Source organism: Heterodontus francisci, chromosome 24, assembly GCF_036365525.1.
Source record: "Heterodontus francisci isolate sHetFra1 chromosome 24, sHetFra1.hap1, whole genome shotgun sequence".
NCBI lineage: Eukaryota > Metazoa > Chordata > Chondrichthyes > Heterodontiformes > Heterodontidae > Heterodontus > Heterodontus francisci.
Window position 1 is genome coordinate 16,766,430 of NC_090394.1, and position 17,325 is coordinate 16,783,754.

Sequence of the window (17,325 nt, forward strand, 5' to 3'; positions counted from 1 at the left end):
TCACATAGGTCTTCCATCAGGGGTGTAGCAACAGGTTTTATTAGGTCTTACAGCAGCAGTATAGCAGTAGAAGGTTTCTTCAAATTTCAGGATTTCTCAAAACACAGATGGCAACAGGAACCACACTTGATGCAGGGATTCTTCAGAGCCAGGAGGCAGTAGGAATCTGCCACATTTGCAATACAGAGTTTCTTCTCAAGAGACGCAGGATTATTTTACAGAGAGGTAATACTTATTCTGGTTCTTTTCCTGATCTCCCGGCAGGTCAGAATCAAATTTCAGAATGCCTGCTTTTTGTCCAAACTTACTGGCTTTTAAAGTTCCAAACTGAAAGCAAAGCCGTCCTGACAGGTCACATGCCCAGTCATAAAGTCTCTCTTGTCACTCAAAGAGTAACTGAGGTCAAACACCTTTTCTGGTTTCCTTGAAATTATCTGCTTTCCTGTCCTTTAACAAGTTCAGTTTATTCATAGAGTTGAGCTTTTGTTGAACTTCCTTTCAAAACATCCATTAAGTTCAACTATTTGCAGATGTCTCAATGTTCACTGAAAATCCTTTTCCAGTTTAAAAAAAACACAGAATCTTAAGTTTTAATTAGAAAAAACAAAATCCTTGTAACAAAATAAACAGCTTCAAGATGGATAGGAATTAGAATTTGATACTGAGCTCTCAGCTAAATAGGCACCACAGTATTTCAGCCTGAGTAAGTGGCTAGGGAGAAAAATAGTGTCCATGGCAATGAAATGGCAGTTTATGGCTCAAAATTATGGTTTTGATCTTCTTTATATTTAGTTAGAGTACATTTTGACCCATCCACACTTCATGACAGACATGCACTCTGATAACACGGGTTAAGGGAAGTGGTAGGGATTATTGTCGGCAGACAAATGGAAATTGTAAGAGGGAAGGATTAGGAGTAATTATGCACTGTAGTTGCAGATACTGAGAATGTTATTTGTGACTTTGGCCAGGGAGGTCCTGCTACTGTGAACTGGGTAGAAACTGTATTAAGGATATTCAAACACAGAATTTCAGGAAGGATGAGCTTGGAGCTGGGAAGTGACGATATGATCACGGAATTAAGAAAGGCAGGACAGAATGTAAAGAGGATAGATAGGTCAATGATGGGTGAGTGTTGTGGTAGAAGGAGAGGTGAGCTTGGAAAGGGCAGAGGAAGAAATGGCAGAGTAAGTGCAGAGTAATAGGGGATCAAAGGTAGAGTAGTTTGGGTTGGGAAGTAGTTAAGATTGGGGCAGTGGAGGGGAGGTGGTGACAGAAGCAGTTGCATGGACTTAATCTCAGAGATGAAGATTGGTGTTCTGAGTGAGGGTGGAGGGGGTGGGAGGAAGGAGATTTAAGAAGACAGTTCATCATGCAGAAAAGGAGCTGTGAATTCCCTTTGCCTTCCAAATAATTCTGGAGTAATAGAAAAATTTGGCCAAGCAGAGTAAAGCGCAATATTACTAAAAATGGCCAAGCCAGGTTGTTTATTGGCTAACTGGACCACACATGTACTAATTGCACTCTACTCTGCAGCCTTTGGACTCAATGGAATGAAAATAGCAACTGGAGCAATGGAATGTCTGAAGTGTCACAATGGATTGATGACCACGAGGGTGTTTGAGGAAAGCAGCCCATGGTGTACATCCAGCACAGGTACTACAGGTGGTATAGGTCTCACAACTCTAAACTAATAGACTAATCTATTATAGCAGTTTCTAAATATGGTTATGCTCTCATCTTACCGATGTGTCCTCAAATATTATAAAAGCATTCAGAAGAGACAAGTAAGTGGATTCAACTTTTTGGTAACAGATTTACAACGAGTCTGAATTGATGGGATGAAAAGCATCTTTCTCTCTGAACTGCGAGGGTCCAATGTGAAGTGAATTTGGGTTGATTTAATCAGTGCATTCCACAAAACTGTCCACTGTCCAGAACGTGACAAACTAAGTTATCTTATTATTCCTTCTATTCCTATGAAACAGCTGTAAACCAAAAATCCTTTTCCCTGGTTGACCAGTTTTTTTTTAAGCATATGTGTGTGCATGAGGGCTGGGGAAATAAGGAGCTTTTCATATATAGAGTTATCTCATTATTGGTTAAGACTTGTTTTTATAATAAATAGTTAATGTTGTTGTTGATTAAAGAAACCTGGTTGGTGTGCTTTATTCTGGGGGACAAATAGAGTATGTAATTGGCTTTCGGTAGGTAGGAAAATTAATTGATATACTGTGACCTGTGGAGAAGTGCACTCCTCCCACCTCGGTTGTAGCATTATATCCTGCCAATCAGAGAACGAAACTTCAAACGGTGATCTAACTTCTGTTTCCAGTAAGGTGCACTGCATAGTAGTCAGATATATGAATGATGAGCTCCTACCTAATACAGGAATGCTGAGGATAATTTTAGCAAATATAACATTGCTGTTTAAGAAACGAGGGATAGAGAAAACAGGGAACTACAGGCTCATTACCCTGAATATCAGTTGTCAGGAAATAGCTGGAATCTATTGTTAGGGAAGCCTGATCAATGCATTTTGAAAATCATAATATGATCAGACAAAGTTAACATGGTTTTACAAAAGGGAAATCGTATTTGACAAATTTATTATAGTTTTTTGAGGATGTAACTAGTAGGCTAGATAAAGAGGAACCAGTAGATGTAGTATACTTGGATTTCTAAAGCATAAGGAAGTATTGTTACAATTGTACAGGGCTTTGGTGAGACTACACCTGGAGTACTGGGCACAGTTTTGGTCTCCATATATAAGGAAGGTGAAGTGGTGCACCCCGAAGGGCAGGATGGGTGTACTCAGGCTTTGCTAAAATTGCTACAATTTATATAGCAATTTGAAATATTGGACATTTTGTCTTTAAAATTACTACAATTGGTATAAAGCCTTAAATGTGTTTTTCCGTAAAAGCTAATTAGAGTGGGTTGTGATTAGGTGATTGGACAAGGGAAATAAAGGGAGGTGGTGCCATAGTGGTATTGTCACTGGACTAATAACCCAGAAACCCAGGGTATTGCTCTGGGGTTCGATTCCCACCATGAAGGTGGAATTTGAATTCAATTAGTAAATCTGGAATTAAAAGCTAGCCATTGGCCCAGGGGAGGTAAATGTGCAGAAAATACATGGCAAGACACCTTGGACAGAAAAGGAAGATTGGGAAAGAAGGGGTGTGAGTAAAAATGAGCATGGAATCTGGAAGAAGGATGGATGAGTAGTGGCCCCTGATTACATGCAACAAAACCTGCTCAAGATTTGTCATGGAAATCAACATCCTGGAAGGAATGCCATGCTCAGGGGCATGGAGCAGTGTTGGTGATGGCAGGGACATAACAAAACATTGCTGGCAATGTGTCACCTGCACCCAGTTTAACACCGGTATAAGTGTTAAAAATCAAAATGGCCTGCCAGCCCAGACCCAAGGTGCCTTGGGAACACATCCAGATGGACTTTACTGAACCCTTGTCCCCTAGCCAAGGCAAGACATACTGCTAAGTTGTGATAGATCAGTTCACCCAATGGGTAGAAGCGTTTGCAACAAGGGATTGTTCTGCTAATGCTGTCAAAAGAATCTTCGCTGAGGAAATTATACCCCGATAGGGAATACCATTGCAGATAGATTCAGTTCAGGGGACACATTTTACAGGTAAAATAATAAAACAGACATATACCCTGTTGGGAGTTAAACAAAAGTTCCATATGCCATACCACCCACAGAGCTTGGGTATGGTAGAAAGGATGAATAGGACTCTCAAATGCCATTGCTGAAACCGGCAAGGGCTGGGCCGATCTGCTAGCCAGTCTCCTGATGAGATTGCAGGATACTCCTAGCCAAATGACCGGACTAACCCCATTTGAACCAATGACCAGATGAGCCATGAGGCTGCCCAAGGACCCTTGTACAGGCAGTGAAGACGTGGGACCAGCTTGGGAAAGGGTCAAGTGATTTATCAAAGAGTTGCGTAAGCAGTTACATGACCTGAGACAGGAGGTTAAGGACCATCAGATTATCAGGGATATGGAAGTGGATGAGCCAGAGGAAAAGGAAAAGTTGTCTGAAGTAGGGGATCAAGTGATGGTTAGGGTCCTACCCGCAAAACTAGGCTTAGCACCTCACCGGCAAGGACCTGATAAGGTCCTGATGACCAGCAACACCTGCGCATGTATGTATATGAAAGGGAAAGGCTGGTGGAAACACTGGACACAGATCAAGAAGTATGGGAGCGCAAAGAATAATAAGGACTAACCGGTGATGACCGACGTCCGCTATGTTCGCTCTTTACAGGACTATGAAAACTGCAGTACTGCTGATATGTCTGCTGACCACGACCACAGAAGGAACCAAGTCGGTTGACCGGAGGACCCAACAAGGCCTGTTCTACAAGAACTAGAGCCAATTGCGATCAGGAGCGTGGAAGGTTAAATGTCACGGTTAACAAACCAGTATACTTAAAGTGTAGCTCAGGAAAACTGAAGGTAGAAGGCGAGGGTGGAGACAGTGACACTTGGCTGCCAGGGGATGGGACTAACCATTGGTGTCTGACCTCCCTTAACCACAGTGTTGTGAAGGATGTTTCTGCAGTTACTGAAATGAGCCAGACTGCCTAACGTTGAGCTACAGGTATTTTAACCTTGCATGTGTACAAACCAGTAGCCAGCCCAGATTCTCTCCACCCAGTGACCCAGGGGGTTGAGAGATGTCTGCTCTGACCAAGGATGGCCTCTGAGTGGAAATGAAGAGGCACTGGTACACTGTGACAGAGATGGGTCAGTGGATGATTTGCCCAGGTGACGCTCCCACAACCCCGTCCACCCACACAACCCCAGTAATGTCAGCCTCTGGAACTACAACTAAAATCACTAAGGAGCCCCCAGGTCCGCCCCCAGGGTGGGCTTGTCGTACAGGACTCCAGCAGGAACTTGTTTGAGAACATAATCACAAATAGTCTTGATTGTAGTTAATATCAGCCAGATGGAACTGCCTGAGTGGTGCGAGACACAGACAAGATCTTTCTATCATCATCTCCTTGATATGATAGTCACCGGCGCCCTCCGAGCCTCCCTGGGGCGCAAGCGATCAAGTATGTCTTGCCGCAAAAGGGGCGTGGTAAATGACGAAGCCACCCTCTATAGTGCAGGAATATCCACAGTTAATTCCCTGGATGTAACAGGGATCGATGACAAGATAAATCATTTAACATCCAAATTGAAGGACCTCATGTTAAGAGCCAATGAACTGGAGGGTCAACAGGGGCAGATCGGGAAAAGTTTGACTGGAACTTTGTTGGGATCCGTACAAGTCTTAGAGGATCATGCCCATATAATCAATCAAGTCTCAACCGCCCTACACAAAGCCACCACACGAGCCGGAAGGGATCGATTATGCACGGCCTATGGCGCAGGGCTGGTGGGGGAGGTGCGGCACAGTTTGGCCCAACTCCACAATGGTGATGTGCTGAACTGGATCACAGATGGCATGCTGCAGACCTGGGTGCCTGAAAGCGAGAATTGCTCCTCATGTACCTTGAGAGGACTAATACAAGCTTACCCAACAGCTAAACAATGTGTCACCACCCACGTGAGATTAATAAGAAAGGTGCTAGCCATACTGAGTTTACAAGAAGGGGCATCCAAGCTCCTCTACGAGGTAGAGTCATAGAGTCATACAACACAGAAACAGGCCCTTCGGCCCATTGTGTCTGTGCCAGCCATCAAGCACCTCCCTATTCTAATCCCATTTTCCAGCACTTGGCCCGTAGCCTTGTATCGGGATCATAAGAGATGGCAATTGGCTTAAGTACTACCCTGTAGCTAAATACGCAACCCGGAGAGGTTCCCTCAGGGATCTTGCTAGTTGGGTGCAGAGGGAAAGGGAATAAATTGTCTGCCCACATCCCATAGGGATGGGACAAGAGCTGGGTGTGGTTTTAATACCACCCTAAACCGTACCCTTGAAATTTCCAGTGTCTGCCATGAACCAACGCAGGTGGCATACTGTGGAGAAGGGTAATACTACCTGACCACCAGCGAGCCTCAATACCAGTACGGTAACATCCACTGCCCAGTGAGCAACTCAAGTTTCTGCGAATCTAACCACTTGCCTGGCCAGCAGTGATGGAGCGAGGAGCATGGGATAGCTTAGCATTGGTTGGCCAACCTGGGGGCTCCCTGGGCCCCAATGACAATCGGTCATTCGGCAACAAGCCACACCTGGCCTCCCCGTAGGGAGCAGATGAATCTAACCGACGACTTGAAGGATAACTTACTAAGATACCTGCTTCCCGAGGGGAGGCGAATCCCGAAACTGCCAGAACATCGACTGAAATTGAAGAAAGAAGCCCAAGCAGCAATGAAGCAGTATCATCAAATCCAACAGGAGGTCAAACAACTGGGAGAGGATGTGACAACTAACTGGAGGATGCATTATGGTGGCGGACGGTTTGGGACTCGGGTATTAGGGTGGACCTTCACCCTGGATCAGAATTGCTTCCCATGTACTGGTGGTGGCGTAATTGCTATTTGCTATTGGACTGATGATTGAATGTTGTACCTGTGCTGGCAAAGCCGGAACTGAGCCATTGCTAGAGTAGTAACCAAGGCACTGTGCAAGCCTGAGAAGAAACAGGGTATGCTAGACGTAGTTTCGAAACATATAACTGTGCGAATCTAACCACTAGCCGAGCCAACAGTGATGGACCGAGGAGCACAAGATAGCTTCGCATTAGTTGGCCATCTTGGGGGCTAGCAGGCAAGGGCTAAAAGGGGGGACTGAAATGGTGTACGCCGAGGTGGGGGGGAGGGTACTCAGGCTCGGCTAAAATTGCTATAACTTACTCAGCAGTTTGAAATATTGGATTTTTAAAATCTAAAATTTCCAGAATTGGTAGAAAGACTTAAATGTGTTTTGCAGCAAAAGCTAGTTAGAGTGGGGTTAGAGTCTCCTCTACATTGGGGAGACCAAGCGCAGACTGGGTGACCGCTTTGCGGAACATCTCCGCTCAGTCCGCAAGCAGGACCCTGAGCTTCCGGTTGCTTGCCATTTCAACACTCCCCCCTGCTCTCATGCTCACATCTCTGTCCTGGGATTGCTGCAGTGTTCCAGTGAACATCAACGCAAGCTCGAGGAACAGCATCTCATCTACCGATTAGGCACACTACAGCCTGCCGGACTGAACATTGAGTTCAATAATTTCAGAGCATGACAGCCCCCCATTTTACTTTCATTTTTAGTCATTTTTAGTTATTTTTTCTTCCCTTTTTTTTGCATTCCTTTTTACATTTTTTACAATCTTTTTTTGCATTTATTTCATTTCATCTTAGTTTGTTCAGTTTGCTTACCCACTGTTTTTTTCAGGTTGTTTTTCTTCAGGTTTGCACTTGCTGATGTTCAATATTCAGTATATTCACACCTATTCTGTACTAATGCTTTGTCTTTCAACACACCATTAACATATTGTTTGCCTTTGCTCCGTGACCTTTTGGTCAGCTATGTGGCCTGGTCCAATCTGCACCTTCTCCTTTGTTATCTCTTGCCCAACCCCCACCTCACTTGTTTATAATCTGTGACTTTTCTAATATTTGTCAGTTCCGAAGAAGGGTCACTGACCCGAAACGTTAACTCTGCTTCTCTTTCCACAGATGCTGCCAGACCTGCTGAGTGAATCCAGCATTTCTTGTTTTTGTTTCAGATTTCCAGCATCCGCAGTATTTTGCTTTTATATTAGAGTGGGCTGTGATTAGGTGATGATTGGATAATACAGTGGACAGGACATTGAGACAGATAAAACAAAGTTTGCCTTTCTTTAAACAAACTGCTGGCACCACTTGCAAAATATCAGGTCTTCCATGTAACGATGTACATGTTGAAATGTCACAGGAATGGTTTAAATACATGAGGAAAACGATGTAACTCTGAGTTACCTCTTAGAGTGGTCTGAGAGGACTCCACTATATGCCATACTTGTAAAATAAACCGCTGCTTGATTTAAAAAACAGGACCTCTAGGGTTGTAATCTCTGGATTACTCCCTGTGCCACGTGCCAGTGAGGCGAGAAATAGGAAGATAGTGCAGCTAAACACGTGGCTGAGCAGCTGGTGTAGAAGGGAGGGTTTCCAGCTATCTGGACCATTATGCTCTCTTCAGGGACAGATGGGACCTGTACAGGAAGGACGGGTTGCATCTAAACTGGAAGGGCACTAATATCCTGGCTGCAAGGTTTGCTAGCGTCACTCGGGAGGGTTTAAACTGGTGTGGCAGGGGGGGTGGGAATCAGAGCAGTAGGACAGCTAGTGAAATAAATAAGGAGGACATAGTAAATAAGGCCAGTAGGATGAAGAGGAAGAGCAGGCAGGGAGATGTTGCTGAGCGCAGCGGGACTGGTGGTCTGAAGTGCATTTGTTTCAATGCGAGAAGTATAACAGGTAAGGCAGATGAACTTAGAGCTTGGATTAGTACTTGGAAATATGATGTTGTTGCTATTACAGAGACTTGGTTGAGTGAAGGGCAGGATTGGCAGCTAAATGTTCCAGGCTTTAGAAGCTTCAGGCGGGATAGAGGGGGATATAAAAGGAGTGGGGGAGTTGCGTTACTGGTTAAGGAGAATATCACAGCTGTACTGCGGGAGGACACATCGGAGGGGTCATGCAGCGAGGCAATATGGGTGGAGCTCAGGAATAGGAAGGGTGCAGTCACGATGTTGGGGGTTTACTACAGGCCTCCCAACAGCCAGCGGGAGGTACAGGAGCAGATATGTAGACAGATTTTTGAAAAATGTAAAGGTAGCAGGGTTGCGGTGGTGGGTGATTTTAACTTCCCCAATATTGACTGGGACTCACTTAGTGCTAGGGGCTTGGATGGGGCAGAATTTGTGATGAGCATCCAGGAGGGCTTCTTGAAACAGTATGTAGATAGTCCAACTAGGGATGGGGCCATTCTGGACCTGGTATGGGGGAATGAGCCCGGCCAGGTGGTCGAAGTTTCAGTGGGGGAGCATTTTGGGAGCAGTGACCATAATTCCATAAGTTTTAAGGTACTTGTGGATAAGGATAAGAGTAGTCCTCGGGTGAAGGTGCTAAATTGGGGGAAGGCTAATTATAACAATATTAGGCAGGAACTGAAGAATTTAGATTGGGGGCGGCTCTTTGAGGGTAAATCAACATCTGACATGTGGGAGTCTTTCAAACGTCAGCTGATTAGAATCCAGGAGCAGCATGTTCCTGTGAGGAAGAAAGACAAGTTTGGCAAGTTTCGGGAAGCTTGGATAACACAGGATATTGTGAGCCTAGACAAAATGAAAAAGGAAGCATTTGCAAGGGCTGGAAGGCTAGGAACAGATAAAGCACCTAAGGAATATAAAAACAGTAGGAAGGAACTTAAGCAAGGAGTTAGGAGGGCTAAAAGGGGTCATGAAAAGTCATTGGCAAACAGGATTAAGGATAATCCCAAGGCTTTTTATACATATATAAAGAGGAAGAGGGTAACCAGGGAAAGGGTTGGCCCACTCAAGGACAGAGATGGGAATCTATGTGTGGAGCCAGAGGAAATGGGCGAGGTGCTAAATGAGTACTTTGCATCAGTATTCACCAAAGAGAAGGACTTGGTGGATGATGAGCCTAGGGAAGGGTGTGCAGATAGTCTCAGTCATCTCATTATCAAAAAGGAGGAGGTGTTGGGTGTCTTGCAAAGCATTAAGGTAGATAAGTCCCCAGGGCCTGATGGGATCTGCCCTAGAATACTGAGGGAGGCAAGGGAAGAAATTGCTGGGGCCTTGACAGAAATCTTTGCATCCTCATTGGCTACAGGTGAGGTCCCAGAGGACTGGAGAATAGCCAATGTTGTGCCTTTGTTTAAGAAAGGTGGCAAGGATAATCCAGGAAATTATGATTAGATTAGATTAGAGATACAGCACTGAAACAGGCCCTTCGGCCCACCGAGTCTGTGCCGAACATCAACCACCCATTTATACTAATCCTACACTAATCCCATATTCCTACCAAACATCCCCACCTGTCCCTATATTACCCTACCACCTACCTACACTAGTGACAATTTATAATGGCCAATTTACCTATCAACCTGCAAGTCTTTTGGCTTGTGGGAGGAAACCGGAGCACTTGGAGAAAACTTGCAAACTCCACACAGGCAGTACCTGGAATCGAACCCGGGTCCCTGGAGCTGTGAGGCTGCGGTGCTAACCACTGCGCCACTGTGCCGCCCATAGGCCGGTGAGCCTTACGTCAGTGGTAGGGAAATTATTACAGAGGATTCGTTGGGACAGGATTTACTCCCATTTGGAAACAAACGAACTTATTAGCGAGAGACAGCATGGTTTTGTGAAGGGGAGGTCGTGTCTCACTAATTTGATTGAGTTTTTTGAGGAAGTGACGAAGATGATTGATGAAGGAAGGGCAGTGGATGTTATCTATATGGAATTTAATAAAGCCTTTGACAAGGTCCCGCATGGCAGACTGGTACAAAAGGTGAAGTCACACGGGATCAGAGGTGAGCTGGCAAGATGGATACAGAACTGGCTCGGTCATAGAAGACAGAGGGTATCAGTGGTTGGGTGTTTTTCTGAATGGAGGGATGTGACTTGTGGTGTTCCGCAGGGATCAGTGCTGGGACCTTTGCTGTTTGTAGTATATATAAATGATTTGGAGGAAAATGTAGCTGGTCTGATTAGTAAGTTTGCGGACGACACAAAGGTTGGTGGAGTTGCAGGTAATGATGAGGATTGTCAGAGGATACAGTAGGATATAGATCGGTTGGAGACTTGGGTGGAGAAATGGCAAATGGAGTTTAATCCGGACAAATGTGAGGTAATGCATTTTGGAAGATCTAATGCAGGTGGGAGGTATACAGTAAATGGCAGAACCCTTAGGAGTATTGACAGGCAGAGAGATATGGGCGTACAGGTCCACAGGTCACTGAAAGTGGCAATGCAGGTGGATAAGGTAGTCAAGAAGGCATACGGCATGCTTGCCTTCATCGGTCGGGGCATAGAGTATAAAAATTGGCAAATCATGCTGTAGCTGTACAGAACTTTAGTTAGGCCACACTTAGAATATTGCGTGCAATTCTGGTTGCCACACTACCAGAAGGATGTGGAGGCTTTGGAGAGGGTACAGAGGAGGTTTACCATGATGTTGCCTGGTCTGGAGGGCATTAGCTATGAGGAGAGGTTGGAAAAACTCGGATTGTTTTCACTGGAACGACGGAGGTGGACGGGCGACATGATAAAGGTTTACAAAGTTATGAGCGGCATGGACAGAGTGGATAGTCAGAAGCTTTTTCCCAGGGTGGAAGAGTCAGTTACTAGGGGACATAGGTTTAAGGTGCGAGGGGCAAAGTTTAGAGAGAATGTACGAGGCAAGTTTTTTACACTGAGGGTGGTGAGTGCCTGGAACTTGCTGCCAGAGGAGGTGGTGGAAGCAGATACGATAGCGACGTTTAAGAGACATCTTGACAAATACATGAATAGGAAGGGAATAGAGGGATACGGGCCCCGGAAGTGCAGAAGGTGTTAGTTTAGGCAGGCATCAAGATTGGCGCAGGCTTGGAGGGCTGAATGGCCTGTTCCTGTGCTGTACTGTTCTTTGTTCTTTGTTCTTGATTCACTTACAGCTGACGTGGACGTGTCGAGTGTCTTTAGAAACACCACAACAAAGGATATACTTGCCTTGGAGACAGTACAGCAAAGATTAGCTCTGGGATGAGAGGGTTGTCCTGTGATGAGAAGCTGAGTAAATTGGGCCTATACTCTCTGGAATTTAAAACATTGAGAGGTGATCTCATTGAAGGTACTGAGGACACAGGCTTGATACACTTGGACTTTTGTGTTCCGTGTCAGTGCGCCATTTTCCCACACTCTCTTGGCCAGTCTGGACATAGCAGCGGACGCCTTTCCCATGCACTGTTGACTTCTGCATCGAGAGACAGGTTACTGGTGATAGTTGAGCCTCGGTAGATGAACTCTTGAACCACTTCCAGAGCATGGTCACCGATATTGATGGATGGAGCATTTCGAACGTCCTGTCCCATGATGTTCATTTTCTTGAGGATGATGGTTAGGCCAAATTCGTTGCAGGCAGCCACAAGCTTGTCGATGAGTCTCTGCAGGCACTCTTCCATGTGGGATGTTCCTGCAGCATCGTCAGCAAAGAGGAGTTCCCTGATGAGGACTTTCCATACTTTGATCTTTGCTCTAAGACGGGCAAGGTTGAACAATCTGCCATCTGATCTTGTGTGGAGGAAAATACCTTCTTCTGAAGACTTAAACTCAGAGACTGGGACACAGCGAGAGCAGAGTCAGAGCATAAAGAGACCGGGAGAGAGAGAGCGAGAGTTCTCTCAGTGAGTGGGACACAGTGAGAGCAGAGCCAGAGCATAAAGAGAGCGGGAGAGAGAGAGAGAGTTCACTCAGCGAGTGGGACTTACCTTCCGGGAGCAGTTCAGGCATGTCGGAGTTTTGGAAAAAAAAGTTAACAGGGACATCACAGGAAAGCGCAAGGTGAACGGTTGGTGAGTAACAGCTGTTAGGAAATAACTCTAAATAGGTCAGTAAGTAACTAAAGTAAAGAGAAAGGTCGACAGTTCTTTTTCAATATCGTAGGTAGTGTTTTTTTTAGGGAATCAAGGTTCCTAGTGTAAATAATCTAATTTTTGGGTAATTTAAAGGAGCAAAAACACAAAGAGTGACAGAACAGGACAACAGTAAGTTGATTGGTTGCTAAGTAACTGCAAGTTGAATTACCTATTCGAAATTGATTACAGACTAAAGGTGAATAGAAGAAATATTTTATAGATTAAAAACTAAAGACCAGTCGGAAATTTAAAAAACAAATTAAAATCTAATTAAATAAAATAGAGATGCAGGGCCAGGCGATGTGTTGTACCTGCATGATGTGGGAGCTGGTGGACCCCATTGTGGTTCCTGGTGACCACATCTATAGCAAGTGTTGGCTGCTCAAGGAACTCCGGCTCAGAGTTGATGAGCTGGAGTCTGAGCTTCAGACACTGCGACACATCAGGGAGGGGGAGAGTTACCTGGATGCTGTGCTTCAGGAGACAGTCACACCCCTTAGATTAACTACCTTGAATTCGGCCGGTGGTCAGGGACAGGAGGGTGTAACTATGAGTGAGGCAGGTAGAGGGATCCAGGAGGTAGTGCTGCAGGAGCATCAGCCCTTGTCCTTGTCCAGCAGGTTCGAGATTCTTGCTCCCTGTGTGGACGAGAGCAGGGACTGTAGGGAGGATGAGCAAACTGACCGTAGCACTGTGGTACAGGGAGCCATTCAAGTGTGGGGAGAACAGAGAAATGTAGTTGTAATCAGGGATAGTATAGTTAGGGCTATAGACACTGTTCTCTGTGGCCAGGATCGAGAGTCCCGAAGGCTGTGTTGTCTACCTGGTGCCGGGGTTCAGGATATCTCATCTGGGCTGCAGAGGAACTTGGAGTGGGAGGGGAAAGATCCAGTTGTCATGGTCCACGTAGGTACCAACGATATAGGAAGAACAAGGATAGAGGTTCTGCTGAGGGAATATGAGCAGCTAGGGGCTAAATTAAAAAGCAGAACCAAAAAGGTAATAATCTCCGGATTACTACCTGAATCACAAGCTAATTGGCACAGGGTCAATAAGATTAAAGAGGTAAATGCGTGGCTCAAAGATTGGTGTGGGAGAAATGGGTTCGAATTCATGGGACATTGGCACCAGTACTGGGGAAGGAGGGAGCTGTTCCGATGGGACGGGCTCCACCTGAATCATGCTGGGACCCGAGTCCTGGAGAACCGTATAACTAGGGCTGTAGCTAGGGCTTTAAACTAAATAGTAGTGGGGGGGGAGGGTTCAATTGCATGGAAAATTAGGAAGTCAAAGTTAAAGAAGAAGGTAGGAGTGCAGGTTAGTGATGAGGCTGATTGTTACCAGAAAATAAAAGGTAGGGGCAGAACGTGTGAACGTCATATTGCACCAAGGAATCGTACAACAGTAGGGAAATTTGATAATAGAACAAACTTAAAGGCTTTTTGAAGCGGCGACAGGGAGAGCGAGGTGGCAGCTGGGTAAGTAAGTCCTATATATTTGGGCAGCAGCTGAACCCGAAACACTACACCTGTAGTGTCTCCCAACCGCCCTCCTCCTCTAACCAAAAAAAAAGGACTCGGTGGTGTGCAGATAAGGTAAGGCTTTTTCTATTTTTTTTTTTTTCGTGTGATTGGTAAAAACTTTTCGTTCCTTTTTCGTTTATCTAAGTTAAGACTAACTTAAGCTTAAGATTGAAAATGGCAGGAGATCTCAGACCCGTGTTATGCTCCTCTTGCTCAACGTGGGAGCTCAGGGACACAGCTGATGTCCCTGACTCCTTCACGTGCTGGAAGTGTGTCCAGCTGCAGCTCTTGTTAGACCGCATGACGGCTCTGGAGCTGCGGATGGACTCACTTTGGAGCATCCGCGATGCTGAGGAGGTCGTGGATAGCACGTTTAGCGAATTGGTCACACCGCAGATTAGGATTGCTGAGGGTGAAAGGGAATGGGTGACCAAAAGGCAGAGAAAGAGCAGAAAGGCAGCGCAGGTGTCCCCTGCGGTCATCTCCCTCCAAAACAGGTATACCGTTTTGGATACTGTTGAGGGAGATGGCTCACCGGGGGAAGGCAGCAGTAGCCAGGTTCATGGCACCGTGGCTGGCTCTGCTGTTCGGAAGGGCGGGAAAAAGAGTGGAAGGGCTATAGTCATTGGGGATTCGATTGTAAGGGGAGTAGATAGGCGGTTCTGTGGTCGAAAACGAGACTCCCGAATGGTATGTTGCCTCCCAGGTGCACGGGTCAGGGATGACTCAGATCGGCTGCAGAACATTCTGAAGGGGGAGGGTGAACAGCCAGTTGTCGTTGTGCACATAGACACCAATGATATAGGTAAAAAACGGGATGAGGTCCTACAAGCAGAATTTAGGGAGTTAGGAGCCAAGTTAAAAAGTAAGACCTCAGAGGTAGTAATCTCAGGATTGCTACCAGTGCCACGTGATAGTCAGAGTAGAAATGAAAGAATAGTCAGGATGAATGCGTGGCTTGAGAGATGGTGCAGGAGGGAGGGGTTCAGATTTTTGGGTCATTGGGACCGGTTCTGGGGGAGGTGGGACTATTACAAATTGGACGGTCGACACCTGGGCCGGACTGGAACCAATGTCCTTGGGGGTGCTTTTGCTAACGCTGTTGGGGAGTGTTTAAACTAATGTGGCAGGGGGATGGGAACCAAATGAGGTCAGTGGACAGTAAGGAGGTAGTAACTAAAGCCTGACTAAGGGAAAGAGTAGACAGGGAGCAGATGATGAACGCAAAGGGACTGGTGGTCTGAGGTGCATTTGTTTTAATGCAAGAAGTGTAGTAGGTAAGGCAGATGAACTTAGGGCCTGGTTAGTACCTGGGAGTATGATGTTATTGCTATTACTGAGACTTGGTTGAGAGAAGGGCATGATTGGCAACTAAATATCCCATGAGACTTGGTTGAGAGAAGGGCATGATTGGCAACTAAATATCCCAGGATATCGATGCTTCCGGCGGGTTAGAGAGGGAGGTAAAGGGGTGGAGGAGTTGCAGTACTGGTCAAAGAGGATATCACAGCTGTGCTGAAGGAGGGCACTATGGAGGACTCGAGCAGTGAGGCAATATGGGCAGAACTCAGAAATAGGAAGGGTGCGATAACAATGTTGGGGCTGTACTACAGGCCTCCCAACAGCGGGCGTGAGATAGAGGTACAAATATGTAAACAGATTGTGGAAAGATGTAAGAACAACAGGGTGGTGGTGATAGGAGATTTTAATTTTCCCAACATTGACTGGGATTCACTTAGTGTTAGAGGTCTAGATGGAGCAGAATTTGTAAGGAGCATCCAGGAGGGTTTTCTAGAGCAGTATGTAAATAGTCCAACTCGGGAAGGGGCCATACTGGACCTGGTGTTGGGGAATGAGCCCGGCCAAGTGGTTGAAGTTTCAGTAGGGGACTACTTTGGGAATAGTGATCACAATTCCGTAAGTTTTATAATACTCATGGACAAAGACGAGAGTGGTCCCAAAGGAAGAGTGCTAAATTGGGGGAAGGCCAACTATACCAAAATTCGGCAGGAGCTGGGGAATGTAGATTGGGAGCAGCTGTTTGAAGGTAAATCCACATTTGATATGTGGGAGGCTTTTAAAGAGAGGTTGATTAGCGTGCAGGAGAGACATGTTCCTGTGAAAATGAGGGATAGAAATGGCAAGATTAGGGAACCATGGATGACAGGTGAAATTGTGAGACTAGCTAAGAGGAAAAAGGAAGCATACATAAGGTCTAGGAGGCTGAAGAAAGACGAAGCTTTGAAAGAATATCGGGAATGTAGGACCAATCTGAAGCGAGGAATTAAGAGGGCTAAAAGGGGTCATGAAATATCTTTAGCAAACAGGGTTAAGGAAAATCCCAAAGCCTTTTATTCATATATAAGGAGCAAGAGGGTAACTGGAGAAAGGATTGGCCCACTCAAGGACAAAGGAGGAATGTTATGCGTGGGGTCAGAGAAAATGGGTGAGATTCTAAACGAGTACTTTGCATCGGTATTCACCGAGGAGAGGGACATGACGGATGTTGAGGTTAGGGACAGAGGTTTGATTACTCTAGGTCAAGTCGGCATAAGGAGGGAGGAAGTGTTGGGTATTCTAAAAGGCATTAAGGTGGACAAGTCCCCAGGTCCGGATGGGATCTAAACAAAAAAAAAATCTATCCCAGGTTACTGAGGGAAGCGAGAGAGGAAATAGCTGGGACCTTAACAGATATCTTTGCAGCATCCTTAAACACGGGCGAGGTCCCGGAGGACTGGAGAATTGCTAATGTTGTCCCCTTGTTTAAGAAGGGTAGCAGGGAAAATCCAGGTAATTATAGACCGGTGAGCCTGACGTCAGTGGTAGAAAATGGAAGAAAATGGGCTTATCAATGATAGGCAACATGGTTTTGTGCAGGAAAGGTCATGTCTTACCAACTTAATAGAATTTTTTGAGGAAGTGACAAAGTTGATTGATGAGGGAAGGGCTGTACATGGACTTCAGTAAGGCGTTTGATAAGGTTCCCCATGGTAGGCTGATGGAGAAAGTGAAGTCGCATGGGGTCCAGGGTGTACTAGCTAGATGGATAAAGAACTGGCTGGGCAACAGGAGACAGAGAGTAGCAGTGGAAGGGAGTTTCTCAAAATGGAGACGTGTGACCGATGGTGTTCCACAGGGATCCGTGCTGGGACCACTGTTGTTTGTGATATACATAAATGATTTGGAGGAAAGTATAGGTGGTCTGA

At 45.7% G+C, this 17,325-nt stretch overlaps 1 protein-coding gene across 2 annotated transcripts in view; it reads left to right on the plus strand.

Moving 5' to 3' along the window:
- Positions 1 to 1,043: 1,043 nt before the first annotated feature.
- The window catches only part of LOC137383222 (lipopolysaccharide-induced tumor necrosis factor-alpha factor homolog), a 91,881-nt gene continuing 75,599 nt past the window's right edge, over positions 1,044 to 17,325 (plus strand). The window contains exons 1-2 of one of the 2 annotated variants that reach the window (XM_068055725.1): positions 1,044 to 1,128; positions 1,537 to 1,656. In XM_068055725.1, coding sequence (XP_067911826.1) covers positions 1,068 to 1,128; positions 1,537 to 1,656 — 181 coding nt within the window. In that variant the 5' untranslated portion in view covers positions 1,044 to 1,067. Of the gene's footprint in view, positions 1,129 to 1,454; positions 1,657 to 17,325 lie in introns of those variants that run through there. The other variant, XM_068055724.1, reaches the window with a different exon arrangement.